The sequence below is a fragment of the Pyrus communis genome, chromosome 14 (assembly GCF_041283825.1).
Source record: "Pyrus communis isolate YQ-2024b chromosome 14, ASM4128382v1, whole genome shotgun sequence".
Classification (NCBI taxonomy): Eukaryota; Viridiplantae; Streptophyta; class Magnoliopsida; order Rosales; family Rosaceae; genus Pyrus; species Pyrus communis.
Genome location: NC_142578.1, coordinates 4,455,223 through 4,475,437, shown reverse-complemented (window position 1 = coordinate 4,475,437; position 20,215 = coordinate 4,455,223). Strand labels below are relative to the sequence as shown.

General features: G+C 36.8%; 3 protein-coding genes across 4 annotated transcripts; 2 read left to right on the top strand and 1 right to left on the bottom strand.

Moving 5' to 3' along the window:
* Positions 1 to 1,907: 1,907 nt before the first annotated feature.
* On the top strand, positions 1,908 to 5,076 carry LOC137713597 (D111/G-patch domain-containing protein). 2 transcript variants are annotated; one of them, XM_068452919.2, is made up of 9 exons: positions 1,908 to 2,244; positions 2,401 to 2,494; positions 2,702 to 2,762; positions 2,850 to 2,962; positions 3,056 to 3,154; positions 3,330 to 3,602; positions 3,730 to 3,950; positions 4,295 to 4,504; positions 4,729 to 5,076. In XM_068452919.2, the coding sequence occupies exons 1-9, from the start codon at positions 2,047 to 2,049 to the stop codon at positions 4,852 to 4,854; spliced, it is 1,395 nt and encodes a 464-aa protein (XP_068309020.2). In that variant the 5' UTR covers positions 1,908 to 2,046; the 3' UTR covers positions 4,855 to 5,076. The 2 variants fall into 2 exon arrangements, with proteins under 2 accessions (XP_068309020.2, XP_068309021.2); XM_068452920.2 differs by having other exon boundaries at positions 1,915 to 2,244; positions 3,062 to 3,154.
* Positions 5,077 to 12,997: 7,921 nt separating this feature from the next.
* On the top strand, positions 12,998 to 16,183 carry LOC137713756 (short-chain dehydrogenase TIC 32 A, chloroplastic). Its single transcript, XM_068453107.2, has 7 exons — positions 12,998 to 13,212; positions 13,974 to 14,205; positions 14,317 to 14,396; positions 15,093 to 15,246; positions 15,336 to 15,414; positions 15,522 to 15,609; positions 15,702 to 16,183. Exons 1-7 carry the CDS (start codon positions 13,083 to 13,085, stop codon positions 15,929 to 15,931), a joined length of 993 nt encoding a protein of 330 aa, XP_068309208.2. The 5' UTR covers positions 12,998 to 13,082; the 3' UTR covers positions 15,932 to 16,183.
* Positions 16,184 to 17,123: 940 nt separating this feature from the next.
* On the bottom strand, positions 17,124 to 19,749 carry LOC137711879 (kinetochore protein SPC25 homolog). Its single transcript, XM_068451036.2, has 8 exons — positions 19,483 to 19,749; positions 19,205 to 19,270; positions 18,817 to 18,963; positions 18,491 to 18,589; positions 18,324 to 18,413; positions 18,097 to 18,219; positions 17,708 to 17,934; positions 17,124 to 17,537 (listed from the first exon to the last, which is right to left on the bottom strand). The coding sequence occupies exons 1-8, from the start codon at positions 19,649 to 19,651 to the stop codon at positions 17,526 to 17,528; spliced, it is 933 nt and encodes a 310-aa protein (XP_068307137.2). The 5' UTR covers positions 19,652 to 19,749; the 3' UTR covers positions 17,124 to 17,525.
* Between the last annotated feature and the right edge of the window lie 466 nt (positions 19,750 to 20,215).

Here is a 20,215-nt window from a genome sequence, read left to right as displayed (position 1 = left end):
ATCTTCAACATAGATTTTTCATAATTGGAATCGTTCAATCTCTTAATCTTTATTTGAAGATAGTAGGGCAAGCTAAGGTGACTCCTTATCTTCATCGAAGAAAGTGAGAGAAAGAGCATAGCCCAGGAATGAACCATATCGATCCAGCGATTTCAAAGAAAGAAGGAAGGTGAACTAGATCATAGGGATCTCTTAACACCTTGGATCCGCTTACTTACACTGCAAGACTCTAAGTCATGTGACTCGTGTCCCACAACCCTTGAGTCTAGCTCAAAGCTCTGATATTAAAATGATTGTGTTTCTGCTCAGTGAGACGATATAGACACAAAAGGTTTAAGCTAAGCTTCAAGGCAATCTTTCTATCAGGCCCTACTGCTTCAGTCTCTTTCATCCTTACAAAAAGTCATTCGAATCGGTGATCCTTTAGCTATCCAATGTATTAAGCATACAAAAGATGTGTGCATCAATATATTTGGAGGACTACACTGTCACCAATGTGAATAATTTTCTATGGAGATAATCTTCATGAAGATTAAGAGATTGAACTATTTTGATTATGAAATTTCTACGTAAGATACCTTATTCAACAGTGGAAGAATGAGCTCGCCTCCCTAAAGAAAATGGTATTGTCCAACCGAACACCCTCCACCTTATGCCACATAATATGCAAGTATTTGCAACTCATGCTACGACCCGTCTATCGTTTTCTCACCCAGAAGCCTTCAATTTCAATCATAATACCCACATAATACGGGCATTAAAGTCTGATTACTCCTTACATTTTTCCTTTTTAAGCTACCTATAATTATATAGTTAGAATTAATCCTATACTCGAGCGCTATAAAATTTTGGAAGGAGTTTGCCTCAAATTAACTACCACATGTAATCCAACACACGATGGAACAAATTAAGTAGACAAAGTAGTGCGTAGTGTCTATTGTCTGCTAGCTCGATGAAGACACGTGTGTGACAAAGATGTTGCTCTCAAATTTTCAACGGCCTTTATCCATGCATGGTAAACATTAGCTAATGCCACGCACAGACACATCAGCCTACACATGGCACCCCAATAGCTTCTCCACACACTCCCACGTCCAAAAGCCAACCGCCCACAGCGGTGCTTAACACCTCAGCACATTGTCATGATTTGGTTATCTTTAAAATAGATAATATTAAAGAGATCAAATTTAGAGACTAAATATACAAACTAAATTATGTATCACAAATAAAAATAAGTATGTTTATCAACGTATAAATAATAAATCAGTCATCAACTTTTATGTCCTTTAGATTTCAAAATTTTGTCTATAAATTTAGTCTTTCTGACATTACTATTTTAAAACACTAGTAGATTGCGTACTCGTTAAAGAAGTGTTTATAAAATAGTTAAAAGGGTTTATGTTGAAAACGTTTTTATAGCTAATTCTTACTAAAATACAAGTAAAATCTGGAAAAAAAAAATCTTATTAAAGGAAGTATTTTAAATACTTTTTAAAATTTAAAAATATTTTACTAAAAGCATTTTTAATTATTTTAAAAGTACTTCTAAACAAATCTGAATCTACTAGTATTCTAAACATAGCCTTGGTGGTTAATATACTCCTTTGTAATCCTTTGTGTCTCTGTTCAAAATTTCTACTCTTTTTTAGTATAGGTTAGTACCTATTAAATGCCGTTTGTATTTTTTTAACAAACAATATTATCTATATTAAGGAGATGGGGAGTGAGATAAGTCTCACAATTAGCTCAAATAACGAGAATCGATCTTAAAATATCCAATTTATAAGTGAAGAAAAATATCATTAAATCATAGATAAATGGTCTTGTATTAAAAAACAATAACTATTCTCCTATCAGAAAAGAAAAAAGTTTAAAGGACTTAAGGCTGGCCCAGTTATAGTCAACATGGCCCAACTTGAGCCCAAATTCATCATCTTTCCTTTGGCAGGCGGTTCGTGCGAGCATACCGTCGTAGAAAGAAAGCCACCTAGGCCGCTCCGACGGGTCTCTGCTGATCTCGAAACATGCACGTATAGAACAAATCAAATGGCGAGTCCGAGTCCCTCAGAATCCGACCCGCAAGACGCCCACAACTCCTTTGTTTGGGACGAAAGCTCTCAGCTCTATTTCCATGCCGGTAGTGGATTTTACCACGACCCAACAGCCGGCTGGTACTACAGCACCCGAGATGGCCTTTACTACAAGTTCGAAGATGGAAGTTACGTCCTTCTTCCCTCTCCCCAGGTACCCTCTTTCGCTTTCCGCTCTTTTAAGTCTTGGGCTGACTGAAATTTTTGAACTTGTTATTGGTGTTCTTTAAATTTATGATTTTTGTTTCTTCTTCTATCTGTCTGGTATTAGGTGGAGTGATTTCTAGTTTGGTTGGAAAATTATTTTCAGGATGGTAATTTGGAAAATCCCAATCAAGAATATCAATTTTCACATGAAAATCAACGCATACAAACTGTTCCGCAGGAACCCAATGAAGTTGCAGGTGTGCCATTGCAATTCCTATTGCTTTCTGTTTTTGTGCGTGTATATATATGTGTGTGTGTGTGTGTGTGTGTGTGTGTATGAATATATATATATATATATTGATTTACTACTATTGGAGCATATTCAAAGTTTTAGACTTTTAGTCGTTTGGACGTGTAATGTTGATCTTTGGTTTGGGGCAGTGAATTAGTTGTTTTGTAAACAGGGGATACAGATTGCCGTGGTAGCAGTGATGTACCCGGAATTCCCCCTCCTGCCTCGGAATGGTATTGTTGCTCTCGTGTTGCTCTCCCTTAGTAGTTTGATTGATTGGTTAAATGTTTTCCTAACTCGTGTTTTATACTTTTTTCTAGGTTGGAAGATACGCTTATTGATCTTTTCTTGACGGGTTATTCCAATTTAAAACCCAATGCTGCTGATGATATGACATTGTTTCCAGAAACAGATGTTGAGTTGCAAGCAGACGGTTTGTCCTGAATTCTGCTATCCTTTTTTTTTTTTTTTTTTATAAAAGATTGCTGTGGTTGGAGCAGGATTTAAATGGTTTTGTTTGGTGTAGTTGCAGGGAACAATGATAGTCACGAGCTCAATGAACGTGAATTGACTCCCGAGGACCTTGATGCTGCAATTAAGTCAAAAGAAAACGTCTCTGATGAAGGTATTGCAACAATGTTGCGGCTCATTACTGATGATTTGATATCCACTTTCATTTCAATAAGTAGCAAGTAGGTAATCTGTAGGACTTTTGGTCTGTCTGTCTTTCACTGCTATATAAATATATGTAAGTGATGATACCCCAACAATATTGAAACATATAAGCATATCTGGCACAGGTGCTTCATGGGACGAAGAGAACTGGCGAGCACAGTATGGTCAGGTCATTCAATCTGAAGAAGCGTCTATCCCAGAGTCTTCCCTTGTGAGTTTATGGGACTGGGAAATGATCACAAAGCCCAGAAAGGATGGAAAAGGTGAGGAAGCAAGGCTTGTTGGGAGATTAGTGAGACAGTCTGCTAAGCTTCATCCTGCTATGCCTTCTGGTGGTGGCCGTCTAAAAACTGCTCCAATATGTGAAGTACATCTTGATCTGGTACGAGTTATAACAGGTTTGCATTTTCCTCTAACATAAGACCTACTTGTATTTTGTTTTGTGCTGTGTTCTGCCTGCTTTTTTCAGTTACCAATTGCAAAATTTGATTGTTACTTGCAACCACCTTCTTGTGATTCTTTCAGGACAAATCTATAAGTTGCGGAGTCCCAGTAGACGATACCTATCTTCCTTGCCAACTTATGATTCTTCAAATCCAACAAAAGATTGGGGCTTCCCTGAATTATCAGTCAACAAACAAATTCTCCCCAACTCAAAATCCAGTGTAAACTGTGAATCAGAAACTTTAGATGGAGCGGCAGTTACCAAGGATTCATCTCTGTTGCGTGGCCAAACATACGAAAGGGTAACTTACACATTTCAATTTCTGAAGTTTTACCCTTGTTAAATATCATTTTTTAAGTAGTCCACGTAGAGCTTTGAAGTTTTGCCTTTTTGCCCTTGACATAACCAATCTACATAAGCAGTCCCATTACATCAATAGATAACTTTCAACTTCAAGGAAGATGGTTTTAGACTATCGCTCGTATGCTTGTTTGTCAAGTAATTACTAGTCAGGTGCAAGAGGCTCATAGCCGAGTCTGTCAAACTGTTAACGCGTTTGGGCTGAGTGATTTAATCCTCATTTGTCTGTTCTTGTCTATATGAATCTGCATTTCCCTGATAATTTGTCTCCTGTCAATTTGACAGCATGAGAGCTATGCATATAAGGATAGAGCTGCTGATAGAAGAGCCTTGCATGGTGGTTTCGGAGTGGGTCCAGGACAAAAGAATTCAATAGTTGGTGATGGTGATCTACCAGATGTCTCTACGGAGGAAGCCGCGGCAGAGGCCTTGAACATGTCATTTGGAGAGGGTAGTTATGCGAGAAAAATTCTAGAAAGCATGGGCTGGAAAGAGGTATTTGAATTTCTGAATAGTATAGAGCTGCCCAATAAATTATAGTTATAAACTTAGAAATGGCATAGAGCTGTCCAGTGAATAGAAGACCCGTTTACTTGTTTTAAACTCGTATAGCAACGTATCTCCTGGTTCGCTCGGTGTCTTAATTCGGTGATAGCCATGTTTGTTCGCCGTTTTTAAGCCTTGCTCATCTTTTGTCCCTCCGATTCGAATGTGCGCAGGGAGAAACGCTTGGCAAAACTACAAATGGATTGGCGGAACCTATTCAGGCACACGGCAACATTGGTAGTGCTGGATTAGGGTGGCCTCAGGGAAGATTTACGCACCACGACAGCAGGGCCTTGTAAATTTACTAAATTAATGTCTTTTGTTGGCTTCCGACGGTTGCTTAGATAACACAGCTTTTCAATCCCAAACAACGAAGAACTGTGCTGTTTCTCGGTGCATTTGTGACAAAAGACCACTTATTTGCATGTACATATCTTGGCATCGAAAATGTCTGTCTAGTTAAGCATTGCAAGGACATTCTACACGTTCATTGACGAACTTTTCGTTACGCTTTTATCAAATTAGAGTGTCAATAACAGCTCCTAGAAAAATAACTCATTTTACCTTAGCACTAAGAGATAGTTTCATTATTATCCAGTGCTTGAGGACGTTAAGAGTGACAGCTCTTTTTAAACGTGATTGCAAGGTCATTCTACACGTTCATTGACGAACTTTTCGTTACGTTTTTATCAAATAACAGTGTCAATAACAGCTCCCAGAAAAATAACTCATTTTACCTTAGCACTAAGAGATAGTTTCATTATTATCCACTGCTTGAAGACGAGTGACAGCTCTTGTTAAACTTGATCTTCAATATTTGTCCAGTATTAGTGCTTCGAGTTTGAACTGAGACTAGTATGCTCGCTTTTCAGCCATCTTCGATAAATGGGTCAGTTTTACGCGTTTGGGTCGATTTCAATCGGTTTTATGAGTTTGCGTCGATTTCTATCTCACCTTTTTAAATCAATGGGTTACAAATCCAACCCCTTCTACCAACGGGTCACTCAAATCTAATGAATTATGCTAATAGGTCATCCGTTTCGCCTTTTAACACTCGTTCGCAATTCTTTTTGAAACTTTAAAGTTTCACCCGTTAGTATCATGATCCTCATCATCAATATCCATTTGCATTAGGCATAAACAAAAATCATTTGTTTACTATAATCATGCAAACACCTAGACTAACCATTCAATTCATTAATAATCAAAGCAAAGATATACTTAGACACATAATTTTTAGTACCAAATAAATAAAAACCCTACTTGGAGTTAAAAAAAAGGTACGATTCCTCAATCAAGAGAGACGCACACCTAACAAAAAAGATAAGCTTCAAAGGCCTAACACTGGACCATCACCTGAAGACTGCAAAGACACAAAAGTTCTCCTCGACAAAGCGAGAGAGTGGCCCCTACTAAAAACTAGAAAGAAAGAGAGGATCAAGAAGGATTGTCGACCTCATAGAAAACTACCAGCCTCATATCGCTGCTGCCGGATTTTCTTTTAACTTCTGCTCCGTAAATTTTGGCCACGCCCTCGTCAAGCACCTCCAATCTTAGTTGTTGAGTGAAATATTCAAAGGAGCGCCGGTCAAAAGCAGCAACAACTCTCACAAGATGCAGGTTGGCATTCTTTTCCTTGTTAATCTCATCCACGGTGAAACTGGCAGGAGCCATGATCAGGTGATGATCCACAGGATATGGAGAAGGACGGGGACGAGGAAGTAAGAAACCGTAAGTTGGCAGTTTCTATAACACAAGTCCGTAGTGTTACAACCACACACAATTAGACAATCCTCTGCAAAAAACAAAAAAGAAAAAAAAAAAAAAGCTATACCTCGATAGCGAGGGCCAACGTATACTTAGAGTCACACATTAAAGTTGAACCTGTATCAGAAGCAGCGGTTCTTGAAATTGTAGAATCTGCTACAAAGTATGCATCTGCTCTTAGAAAACATAATACAACAACAACAACCCGGTCTTATCTCACTAAGTGAGTTCGACTATATGAATCCTAGAACGCCAGTAAGTGGGTTGGCTTTATTGATTCACTTGTGTTGAATGGAGATAATTATTCATATGCGTTGTTTTGCTCGCATAGTTAAATTGATAGTTAAGGATGAATTGGATCTGAATAGGAATAGTATTAATTTGATAGTTAAGGATGAATTGGACATAAATAGGGATAGTATTGAGACTATTCGGAATGGTGTTGCAATATTGGTTTAGGTAGCAAAAAGATAGGAAAAATCTGTTGAGATAACAAATGAGAAAATTAGGAAGTTAGTCCTTGACTGCAAAACTAGACTAGGTGGTATATAAGGACGTATTTCCTCGTTTAAAGCAGCTTGAGCCCTCATAAAAATGTTCCAAGTATAGAAGATTGGGTGAAGACCTAATATGGTGGATAGCAAGAAGTTTGGTCGTGTGTTTGTTGTTATAGTCAAAACTCAATTTGTAATGATAAATTAACAAGCTAATTGAACATATATATAGCATAAAACAGTTACCTTCCACTTCCAGAAAGTTTACGAGCCTCATATCGTTGCTGCCGGATTTGGTTTCAACAACTGCTTCGTAAAATTTGGCCACGCCCTCATCAAGCACCTCCAATGTTAGTAGTTGACGGAAATAACCACACCTGAGCTCCTCCAAAGCACCAACAACTCTCACAATATGCAGTTTGGCAATTCGTTTCCTTGTTAAACTCTTCCACGGCGAAACAGGCAGGAGTCACATGCACGGGATGATACACAGGATAAAGAGAAGGACGAGGAGGGTAGACACCGTAAGTTGGCGGGTTCTGTAACAAAACTCCGTAGTGTTACAACCACACACAATTAGACAATCCTTATTGCCGAAAGAGAAGAAAAAAAATGGTAGTACCTCGCCGGCGCGGGTGGAGACATGTTCAGTACCTGCAATTCCAGAATCTGCAACAAAGTTTGGATCTGCTGTTGGAAAACATAATGATCTAGTTTTCCCCGTATTTCCAGCAATCAGAACCAAGTTTTTTTTTTTTTGGGGGGGGCGGCCGTAATATTTGTTGCCCTAATAATATTCATATCTCTGGTATACGATATACTACATACAGGATTTCTTTTTTGGTGAAACAGCAGGGAAGGGGATATACATATTAGATTTTGGCTCATCGTCGTCATCATATTAATAATATGATAGAGGAAGAAATCAACCAAACAAATCGAATCGGTTAAACCCTAAACCCCGAAAGAAACCTACTCAATTTTTTGGATTAACAAACCAAGCAAACACACACTACAAATAACGATTAAAAATCACCCAACTGAATCGGTGAATTAAAAAATTACAAACTCATCCATAGAGACGACGAGATCCGAAACTGCTTTCAAATTTTCTCCCTATTTCTTCAGGCAGTCGTGTCGTCTGCACTGTTTTGCTTGCTATATATACATCTTTTGTAGCTTGTTTTTTGCATTTAAAAGTATTGTGGTCGGTTGGGCTTTCCTAATACCATTAGATTTGGGGGGAAAGAGCGGTTATCGCCTGCCCGCGGTTCCATAGTTTCAATGCCATTAGTAAACAAGACCGGCCCAGATTATGACCGCCTAAGTGGAGTCTTGATAGGCCCGTTATAAAACTATAGCCCATTTTACTGAAAGGATCCATTAGGCTTTAACCAATAACCAGGTCATTTTTTTTTTTTGTCTGAAATCATATTCAACGGAAAGCGAGGGTTTGAACCCAAGACACAAAGGGTTGAAGAGAAAAATCCCTATCCACCAGGAAATTTCATAACTTTGCAGCACACGCAACACCTTCGTGGATAGCACACAAAACACCTTACCAACTAAACCTTGGTGGGACTCGAACCTCAATTGGTAAGGTCCCTATTTTAATTGTCGTCCCACTCAAGTTCGAGTCTCGCAGCTAGCAGTCCTCATTGGTATGTGATTGGTAAATTTCTATGTAAATCAATACCAGTGGACAGTTAGGTGTCTCCTTCCCGCTTAAGGTTATGGGTATGCTCTGGCGCTGGTGTGTGAGTAACCAATCTCACCCTAATTTTTTTGTTACCAAAAAAAGAAAAAGAAAAAAAAAAAAAAAAAAAAAAAAAAAAAACTCCTCAAGATGAAGATTGGTTTTACTTTTAATTGATGTTTATGGAAGAGCCATCTACAAGATCAAACACAAAAGTAGTATAAAATCAATTAATATCATCATTTCCCTGCAGAAAATTTGTCTTGAATTTGCTCCATCCTAGTTCCTACATAGTATAATCCACTCACCAAGAATGGCAAACACCATGTACTATGCTTGTCTTTGGACTTGATTGGTCTCGTTTCATGTCTCCTTTCCCACCACCCCTAGTACTAACAACCAATTAATGTGATCCACCTGTGCTAATCACAGATTAAAGTATGTGTTTAGTGAATTTTTTTAATTAGTGTTGGTGGGAAGGAGGTATGTCCATGTCTTCAATCAAACCCTCATGCTAGATAGCTGTGTTTTAGGCTTCCATTTTAAAACAATCCCACGTCGTTGGTCAGATATGGTTCACATATATATGGAAGATGAAGACAAACTACCTTTTGCTTCAAATCTCGCATAGATTGGCCAGGCAAGAAAAATATTTAGGTATACAGAGTAATTAATTAGTGAATTAACTTTTAAATATAGGTCATAGATCATAACTAATAATTACTGTTAATAATCTAGCTTACAATACAATTATCCCGTGATTTGTGAGAAATTTTTGTAGGTACTCAAAACACAAGTTACGTAACATACTTTTCACATGTTGAAACAAAGTTGATAACATAATTGATTTATTATGCATTAGTGTATATGAATAAAAGATGAATTCACGTGTTGTAACATAAGTAAAATAATAACATTGTGTGATCATGTCATGAGCACACAAAATTTCTCAATTTTGAGGGTCACTTAAATTTGTAATCCCATGGTTGGCTTGTGAACACGTGGGGGTGGCACTCATCAAGATGAACTATACATTTCTTTTTACGAGTAAACCCTTTTTCCCTAATCTTCATGGATGAGAAAAAGGTTAGGTTGATATGATTGATATGAGGAAAAATTAGGGTTTGTCGGCAATGGGAATTTACAGGTTTAAAGAACGAATCAGTTCAGGCATGAAATTTTTATGGAGGGAGGAGACATCTTTTCAACATTTGGGCCCTTAGGCTTAGGTTTCTTTGGAGTCATTTCAATTTTCTTCCCTAGCAAGAAAATGTGGTTCAAATAGTTTACGTAAATTATGGGTTGTCGAAATAATAATAGAAAATCATTTTCTTAGGTTAGGTGGAGGTTGTGCTTAAGCTCTCATAGACTTCTTTTACAATATTAGTAATCGTGGAGTTGTTGGCCATTTATTTGGAATCGTAATTAAGTTGACCAAAGAAATTAAAAGATGATTAGGAACTAAGTTATTAAACTGATAACCTTATTTTAATAGATTTTCATCTACTAAATCTAATTTTTTAACGTACAACGTGTGCCACATTCCTTTCACTTCTCTTAATTAATCTATCATATGAATCACAATAAGTAGGTTACGTATCCATCTCCAAAAATTAGAAAGAAAAGAATATATCAAGTTGTGTTTTTCTCCTTTATTTATTTCATAATTTTGTGCTTAGCATAAATAAGAATGGGAAAAGAATAAGTCCAAATTTTCGACTAATCGACTAGGTATTTAAAAAAAAAAAAAAAGACTCTACAAGCTTATAATATTAATTAGAACATAGAAGTTTAGTGATCAACAAAAATTAGTCAAAATTTGATATTTGTATTTTAATAAAACGAGTTCACATGATCTTGCATTAATCTAGTTTTATACATATACAGATGTGTCGTGTGAAACTAATATGTTTATGGTTTAGATTTTGAGGTTGGTTTAGCATTAAGATAAACCCTAAAAATGAATTATGATGGTAATTAAGTAAGTGCTCTACCATTACACCGTAAATTTGAACGCTTAATTAATCAAGTAGTTCTTAATTATTACTAGCCTATTGTGAGGCTAGTTCATCCCTTCTTCTTTAATGTAAATAATATCGTTAATTAAAAAAAACACCAATATAATTATACATCTTAGTAAGATATTTTACAATTGTCTTGTACATGCAGAAAGTAAAAGGTGATTCTTCTCCGACAATTATATGTAACATGGTACAGTTGTATAAATGGCTCAAAAAAGCATTGTTCTCATAGGTCAAGGCCACGACAAAACTACATGCAAATAGTTTAAATTCGAAAACAAGTTTAAACCATTCACATTCACTCATCCTAATTTCTTTTGGTACGAGTAAGCTTTTCGTTCTTTACCTTTTATCCCCAACAAGCGACAAGCGTGCGTGTATGCACGTATATATATACGTACAAAAAACAAACGGCTTTTTGACTCCAACATATCGACTCTAGTGTAATTTTACACTTTTTAGCATATATACCATGCCATGAATATGAAGCAAATAAAGCTAGGGCAACAATACTTGGACATAAAAGTACATGTGATTTATTCGCAAACACAAAACCAACGCACTTGCTAACATACTTTTTAATACAGGTGAATTCACATATAATGATAAGGATCACATTTATTGAACATTGTGTTAATAAATGTATCGATTTTGTGCATTCGAACATTGTATTAATAAGTGTATCGATTTTGTATATTTGAGTAGTTTTGTTGTAAAAGTACTATATATGAATATTAGATGTGAATGGATAAAGTGGAGAGAAGTGCTTCTTCGTGTGTGGCATGTCATGAGAGGTGTATGCAAGTTTGGAAACACAATGGGACCCTTGTGCAATAGCCAGTTCACACTCCATTGTTGAGGAGTCAACCTCATTGCTCTCTTTTAGTCCATCAAAGATCCAACACCATCCATCATAATTATTTCTCAACACAAAAGGTTGGAAAAAAATGAAATGGCTATGGGGACAAAAAGGACTAAAGGAGAGACGTGAGAGACATATGGCACGCAACAAAGCATTGTTGTCTATGCCACTGATACATAAATGTGGCCTATACAGGCAAAAGTCTACTTGTAAAGTGGTAAATTTCCTCTTGTCTCATAACATTCAAATTCTCAACGATTGGTTGTAGTGTAATTATCATCTATAAGATAATTTATTACATGTGCACGTGTACAGGGCTTTATAATTCACACCATTTTTCCCAAATTTCTTAATTTGGTGCATTAGTGTGAGTATTATATACCAAGGAGGTATACTTAAAGTTACTGTCAACAAACGAGATCATATCAAAATCATCTCTAACAAGCGAAGCCACATCACTCACTGTACGATGTATATATCAACCACTAACGGTGGTATATATGGACAAAAAAACTTACCCTAATCAACCATGGGCCACGCCAGCAATATATATGGATGATGCATCAGTGACATGGGTATACCAAATGCTGTCATGTTTTACTGTGTGTATTTGTGACATGGGTATGCCAAATGCTGTCATGTTTTACACTTTTACTTTTACTCATGCACAGTAAGATTAGACTTCTCAAGTTAGCATGCATTCATGGTTGATTAATCTTAATTTATACTTAAACAAGCAATCAAACACCTAATAATATAAACACAACATCATTATTATTACTTTTCTTTAGCTTTGGCCGGCATTAGAGGACATTGGTTTCTCCGGAGATGATTGATAAGAAGAAATTATCCAATACGCAAAGGTTAATTGTGGCCATCGAAATCGATCAGATCCAAGTTTAAAAGATACAAAAAGTGCCGGCAACATTCAACCACCATTTTACTTAAGAATATCCTACATTGATACTTTTTCTTGTTGTGAATTGTGATGGATATGATGATGATTAATTATACATAATGGTAACTTTAATTCTTTAAATAAGCAATAAAAATCACTTGAAATCAGAAGTCATGCCACTGGAAAGAATAATACTAGAATGATTAAATTTGTAGACAAAGTTTTGGAAACTAAAGAACATGGAAGTTAATGATTGGTTTATTACTTAAACGTTGATAAACATGCTTATTTGTATTGATGGCACATTATTTAGTTTGCAAATTTAGTCTCTAAATTTAGTCTCACTAACATTACTCCACTGAAAATGACAAACTCACATCCTATCCATCACAAAATATAATGCAAATGAAAGCCATTGAGTGTGAGGGGCATAGACAGTAACAATTAGATGAGACAAAGACAAAAAGCAATGGGTGCATTTTTTTTGTTTATAGGGTTTCCCCAGAACCCCAAAGTTGTAAATACTCAAAAACACTTAGCCCACCTTAATCAATCATTTTCATTTGACTGGTATTAGAAAATTCAACAAATTGAGTTCATTGGTTGACAAATTGTGTTTATTGGTTGAGACCACCTTAACTAAGGTGGTCCATTTAGTACCCTAGAAATACTCAATTCTTCTGTATACATGCTACTATAAATTTATGTGATTTTCCACTTTCCACCAAAAGTAGCTCTTTCTTTGCAGAATTGCAGTTCTAGCTACGATTATTTGTTTTTGAGAGCCCCATGAAGGAGACACTAAGGTACTTGGCAGGAATTGCAGGCCCAAGTGGTTATGGCTCAAATTCAACTGCTGAGCAAGTCACCCAAGATTGTTCTTCCTCAGTCCCTTCTCAACTCACTGCCATAATCACTGGTAAGTTTATCAGAACCATCCAGTTTCTCTCATAAACCAAAGAGATTTCTGATCAGAAAAACATTGGAACACATTGAATATATAGTATAGTTGATTTCAGATTTCTCAGGTTCTCTCTCTCTGTTTGTTTACCGGCTTTTACTACGTACGGTTACATGAAAAATGGTTTTTACTGTTTTCTACTGCTTTCTCTTGCTTTTTCAGTCTCATGAAATTAAGTGATTGTTTACTATTTCCAGCCATTTTTCTCTTCTTGCTCTCATTTGATTTTGCTCTCATTTGTAGTAATCCCATAGATATGATGAAGTTTCTTTTATGTTTTTGTTAATTTTCAGTGGCATAATTCAAAGATTTCTTCTTTTGCTAACCCTCTGGCTCTATATCTCTCTCTTTAACTGATTATTTTTCTTCCCGATCTCATTTGTTTCGCTTCATCTTGACATGAAAAATGAAGGGTTTGCAGAACCCTTCAATCCATGCTTTCTTGGATGGAAACATAAAGTCATCGCCTGGAAAATATATTAAAACATTTATCAATCCCACCAAATTTTGATACGCTAGAATATTTTATTTACTATTTTATATTAATTTCTTGTTAGTGGTTCTTTTTTGCTCTAGCAAGATATAGTTTTGTCTCTTTTGAATAGTTTTCTATTGGTTCCGAGTTGCTCTCCATATCACAAGTGCTTTCTGACCATTTAACTATGCACTATCCCTAAGGTTTGACCTAATTAAATTACTCTATTACCTGGGAATTACAGGAGCAACTTCAGGGATCGGAGCTGAAACGGCAAGAGTGCTGGCAAAGAGAGGAGTGAGGGTCGTGATTCCGGCGAGAGATTTATTGAAGGCCGCGGAAGTGAAGGAGGGGATTCAAAGGGAGAGTCCAGAGGCTGAGGTTATACTCTTAGAGATTGACCTGAGCTCACTCGCTTCTGTTGATAGATTTTGTTCTGAGTTCTTAGCTCTAAGACTTCCCCTCAACATCCTCATGTAAGTTTCTTCAAAGTTAACATGTTCTATTATACATATGTATATATGAATACAGTGTGTGTATTTGTGTTTGTGTTTGGTACTAATGCATGAAATCTTCACAATTTGCAGAAACAATGGTGGGATGTTTTCTCAGGCTTTGGAATATTCTGAAGACAAAATTGAGATGACATTTGCTACAAATTACTTGGGTAACTTTCTATTTCACTATCCATGAGAAACTTTTGTGTTCGACCATCACACTCACACATCCACCTGGTGTTCCAAATTTACTCTTGCTATAACACGTGCATTCATTTATTAATAGGGATGTGATATCCACACACCCCATTTTACTTCTCACACATTTTTTTAATTTTCAGCCGTCGGATCGGATGAATTGAAAAAGATTAACAGACAGAAATTATCAAGGGGTGTGTAAGAAGTAAAATAGAGTGTGTGGATAGCACACCCCAATTAATATTATATTATAAGTTCAATGACGGCTAAACTATGTCATTTAGTTATCACTAATACTACAATCTAATAATATTTTTCGACGATTGTAAGAAAAAAAACATATACCATCTACTCATATTAAAATATGTTAATTAGTAATATCACGTGAAAATAACTGTGAACTAGCCAAAGAAGAAACCCTAGTTTAGGACATGAATGAGGTGTTCGCATACAATCAATGACCTCAATTGCTCTACAGCTCTGATACAAGTTTCGCTCCTTCCCAAACGATGACCAGAAAAATTGGGCCATGCTCATGTGCCCTATAAATTGTGTGCAATTATCCACAAGACACGTTTTTGGATTTTCCACAAGAACACGCTTTTGATTCTTGTCATAAAGCCCATTTGGGAAAGCGCATGACCGTTCAGTCCTTTCCTTGCTGGCAGGACATCATTTTTTGACAGAAAAGCTGCTGGAAAAAATGGTGGAAACAGCAGCTCAGACCGGCATCCGAGGGAGAATAATCAACGTTTCTTCTGCGATCCACAGCTGGGTTAAGAGAGATGAATTCCGCTTCAACCAATTGCTCAACCCTAAGAAGTAAATTAATCACACTTAATCCTAATTAACCATTACTAAACCGTGATTAGTAATATTTGTACAAGCACTAATCATGTTTGTTCTTGCAGTTATAATGGTACAAAAGCTTACGCACAGTCCAAACTGGCAAACGTATTGCACGCCAAGGAACTGGCAAGACAGCTTAAGGTAGCTAGTCTTGTATATTTTGTTTCACCTTTTTGCCGAAGAATTTTTTTTTGTATGTGCCGGTTATATATAACAATCTCTAACCAGAGCGTTTCTTGAACATACAGGCAAGAAATGCAAGAGTAACGATTAACGCAGTGCACCCGGGAGTTGTAAAGACCGGAATTATAAGAGCTCATAAGGGCTTCATCACAGGCACGGATTTGTCCCTTTGATCTACGTTTAAATGTGAATTAATGTCGCAGCAAAAAGAAGTCTAATTTTCTGGAACATTTCTTCCCATGCAGATTCTGTCTTCTTCATCGCGTCCAAGTTACTAAAATCGACATCTCAGGGTGCTTCAACAGCTTGCTATGTTGCTTTAAGCCCGGAACTGGAAGAAGTGAGTGGGAAATACTTTGCAGACTGCAACGAGAGCGACTGCTCGAAACTAGCAAATGATGAATCTGAAGCTCATAAGTTATGGAAGCAGACTCGTCTGCTAATCCATAGACGCCTTTCCCAACCAACAGCTTAATAAAAGCGAAAATGTGTAGTCCATCCCTCTGCCATTCAGCCATGTATATAAGGGGATTTATATAAGCAAAAGATAGAGAGGCCTAGTACATCAGGACTACATAATAAACAGACTCCGGAACCAAATAATCATGATGCGGCATGTAGTATGTGGCAGTGTGACCGTGACTCTGAAATTTTTTCCCACCAAAAATTAAGAATGGTTGTATAAATTCCAAGGTGATTTAATAACGGAAAGAACTTAAATACCGTATGTTGGCACTGTTTTTGTACAATAGACTCGATATTTACATGACAAGATTGGAAATTCGGCTGCTAGATGCAATTCTGGCTGCTTGTGTTTGCCGAAAACATGATAGATTCAGTCCATAAAACAATGCATGTTTGTGGAAGCATATACAATAAGAGAAATTCCACCCCTAAAAGCCCTCTTGAGCTATAGGCAACTTAATCCCCCAAGTAAACCGTAACTGCCTAAGTGCATCTCCCTTCCCCTAAATTGAATAACCTAGACTATTAGTATTAAAATATTATTTTTTTTTTTAATAAAATAATAAAAGATAATTTTATTTTTAACTTCGGATATAATTTTTAACCAAAAGTGAAAGAGCATGGTTAGGGTTTTTCTTTTTAATTTTCTGTATTTTTAATATTTAGCTGATATCATGTTGATGTCAACCTTGCGTCACAGCCTAGTCGCTAGGCCGTATATTCCTGTCTAGTGGAACAATCAGGCTCCCTTGGCCTAGTGTGTGCTGGAGGGGTTTTTTTTGAGAACTTAACGAAAAACTCTCAATACTGTTCACTTTAACCAAAAACTACATTTTTACACTAAAAAGTCAATCTTGGTACTAATTGCTTTACCCTTTATTTTGTCCATATCGGTAAAACTCAAAATTTTCAAGCTATTTTTATTAGTTTTCCTCTCTTTTTTTTTTTGGGGGGGGGGGGGGGGGTGTGGGGGGTGGGGTTGGGATTTAAAAGGCCTATCCTAGGGGATTTGAAGGGGCTAGAGATGCTCAAACAGATTTGAATCAAGGACTTTGTACATTGAACCATCTGAAGTTGAGAAATTTCATAACCAAAATCTTAGATCCTACTAGCATATAATATATAATTCTTGCAAAACCCTGAGGGGACATATCCCTAATGCATCGTCAAAACTTAAAAAAAAAAAAAAAAAAAAAAAGAGATACCGGAAAACATCCTCTATCATGGCACACTTGAGAAGTGAAAGTGAAGCTACAAATGAACAAATTGTGAAGAAGAGAAACGAAGATACATCCCCATAGCCGATGCCTCTACTACAAAGAGCAAAAACACACACATCGAAACAGTTTTAGGGATTACAACAGCGAAACAGTTTTAGGGATTACAAGCCTTACATATTCATTACCCATTAGCTGTTCAGTTCAATGAAGGCGCTGAAGAGAACACAAGTGAAACAAACCCAGCAACAAGGTGGTGCTGTCATGTTGGGCTGTTTCTGTCTACTTAAGTTATATGAACACAGAAATCAATTTTCTTGTCCTACACGTCAAGCATTTGTGGTTGCCAATTATGAACATCAACCTCATCAAGTGTCTCCTCCGTCTTCATTTCTTAACCTGCCATAGTTTTCAATATATTTTATCAAAAGAATTTTGCACTAACGGTTTTCTTTTACAAAGTAAATAAAAACTTATTAAGAGCATTCAAGCACTGTGAGTCATGAAAACAAATAACAAGCCGAAACTTGGAAGAGAAGGAAGACTATAAATGTAAAATCAGAAAATACCCTTAAACGAGGAGACCGACGCATAGATAATGCAGAGGCAGGAGATTGAATTGCTGCTTTACTCCCCTTCCCATGGTTGGGTTTCTTGAAATGTCTATTTTCTTCTCCATATTGAACTTGGTGGTCATAGATCTCGGCCAGAGATTCACTTCTCCTAGTTGAGACAGACAAAACTGGAGCAGACCCAGAAATTGTGGAAGAATCTTGAGGAAGAACAGTTGGTAATCCTGTTGAATCATAATGAACACAAAAATCAATAACATACATCAATACGTGCACTAGAGTCAGGAAATATGACAGATTTTGGAATAATATACAGGGCCACTATTTGAGGATGTTCCCTTTCCAGCATGGAAGATTTTAGATGAAATGCAAGAGAGAAGGTCTACCTTGAGCCGCGGCTTCTTGAAACTTCACTCTGATATCTCTGACAAATTTAAATAACTCATTGGTTCTGTTCAATTCATGAATCATCTCTTTGGTCTCGTTCAAGTACGGATCACAATCTACCACTAGACATTAAAAGAAAGGGAATATTAGAAAGTTTGAGATACACAATATAAGATGTATATTCAAGATTAAACTAAACCCTACAAATAAGAGGTACAATACTTACAGGTGTAAGTATCATTTGCATGGCGAACGGTGAAACAGAATTCCTGATCTGGATTCTTCAAACTGATGTTCTTGAATGTGAATTTTACACCTAGTCACAGAAGGATGTATGTCATTCCCCATAATAGATATATGAGAAATGTTGCACAATCAAATAACTTCAATTACCATGTCCGCCTTCAATGTAGAAACCAAGAACCCTATTATACCACGAGATGGCCTCTTTTATTTCATCCTTTCCGTCTCCGATACAATTTTCTTCAGACTCTGCCAAAGTTTGAACATTACTAAAATTAAAAAAAAAAAGTAACGAAATTTGGAATCACAATCATATACGATGTCCTTTGAAAAACCGAGTCCCCCTCCAATAAAAAGCCAGAATGCAATCAAACAAAGAGCAAAAGTTTAACTATTAATAAGTACATATAATGATAGAAAGCTAAAACAACAAATCAGCGATGGTGCCAATAACTGAAATAATCAGAGGAAATTACCAAAAGATTGCTGAGAAAGGATTGCAGCATATTCATCCCTCTTAGCCCTTTGATCTTGCACTGTTCTCTTAAGTACTTCAATCCTAGCTTTCCTAGCTTCAATGGCCTCCATCAATGCCATTCGCTTGGCCTCTTTACGGGTCTTCACTACAAAGAACAATAAGAAATATAAACTAACACAGATTAATTTGAAGAAGGAAAAATATATCTTAAAAGAAAAAAGATTTCAGCTAATCACAGCAAAAGCAGCAATTAAATTGATTAGCTTTCAGGGATATTACTACTAAACAATAAAATTAGTGTAATTTCTTTGCAATTTTAACTTCAAATTTTCCAAGTAATTTCTAATTTCCATCCAAATTATAAATACAAAATGCAGAGTATATACCTGCTAGGGCTTTAAACAAATCATCCTCAGCTTCCCTCAATTTAGCTTTAGCCTCTCCTAACTTACCTGCAATTATTCGAAAGAAAAGAAACTTCAGCCAAATGAGATTTACAAAAATTTAAATCGGAAACCCTAATTTCGCACGAACCACGCATCCTCACTCGACTCAAGAACCCAAATTTATGCACGAATTACAAGAAAACGCAGATATAAACCCTAAATCGAAGTAAATTTATGAAAAAATCAAGTAAATAAAAGAGTTAAATGACAAGCTGGACCTTGGGACCGGAGGGTTTCTTGTGCGGTGGCGCGGGCGGAAGCCAGGGAGTCCCGAAACGACGCCGCGAAGGCATCCAAATCCTGCTGGTGGATCGGAATCTCACTCTCGCAGGCCATCCGTAGCGACTCCATCTTCGTCCGTACGGACTCCTCTGGTTTGCCGTCCATTTGCTGAAGACTGAGGAGTGAGTGACTGAGACAGAGGGAGAGTCGGTGACACAGTCGGAACTATTTTTTGAAAAATGAAAGTGTGCGCCAGTTTTCAGTTTTGTTTTTTTTTTTTTTTTTTTTTTTTCAATGAGTCGATTTAGGCAGTTAGCCAGTTACTCAGTGGGAAAAAATGTGGGCCGTATTGGATCTGGGTGCAGATATATTGGGCCTTTAGGGTAATGGCCTTCTTTATTTTTATTTTTTTCTCTTTGTTTTTGGTTAGTGGACTGATCAAAATTTTGTAAGTGTTTTTCTGACAGTCAAAAGCACTTCCTGCGTTTAGTTGAAAACCTTAATGGCACGTTTACGTACCCGTAATCGGAATCAATTTACGGAATTAGATTCTGATTACGGGATACATCTTTGTTTACGTAATCTTGTGGAATCAAAATACATGTGGGGTCTACACACATTAAGGAATCCAACTCCTAATTTTGAAGGAATTTGACTCCCTGCATGAGGGAGGTATTTCAATTTCTTGGCACTTGAGGAATCCGGAATGGATTTCTTCTGCCAATTATG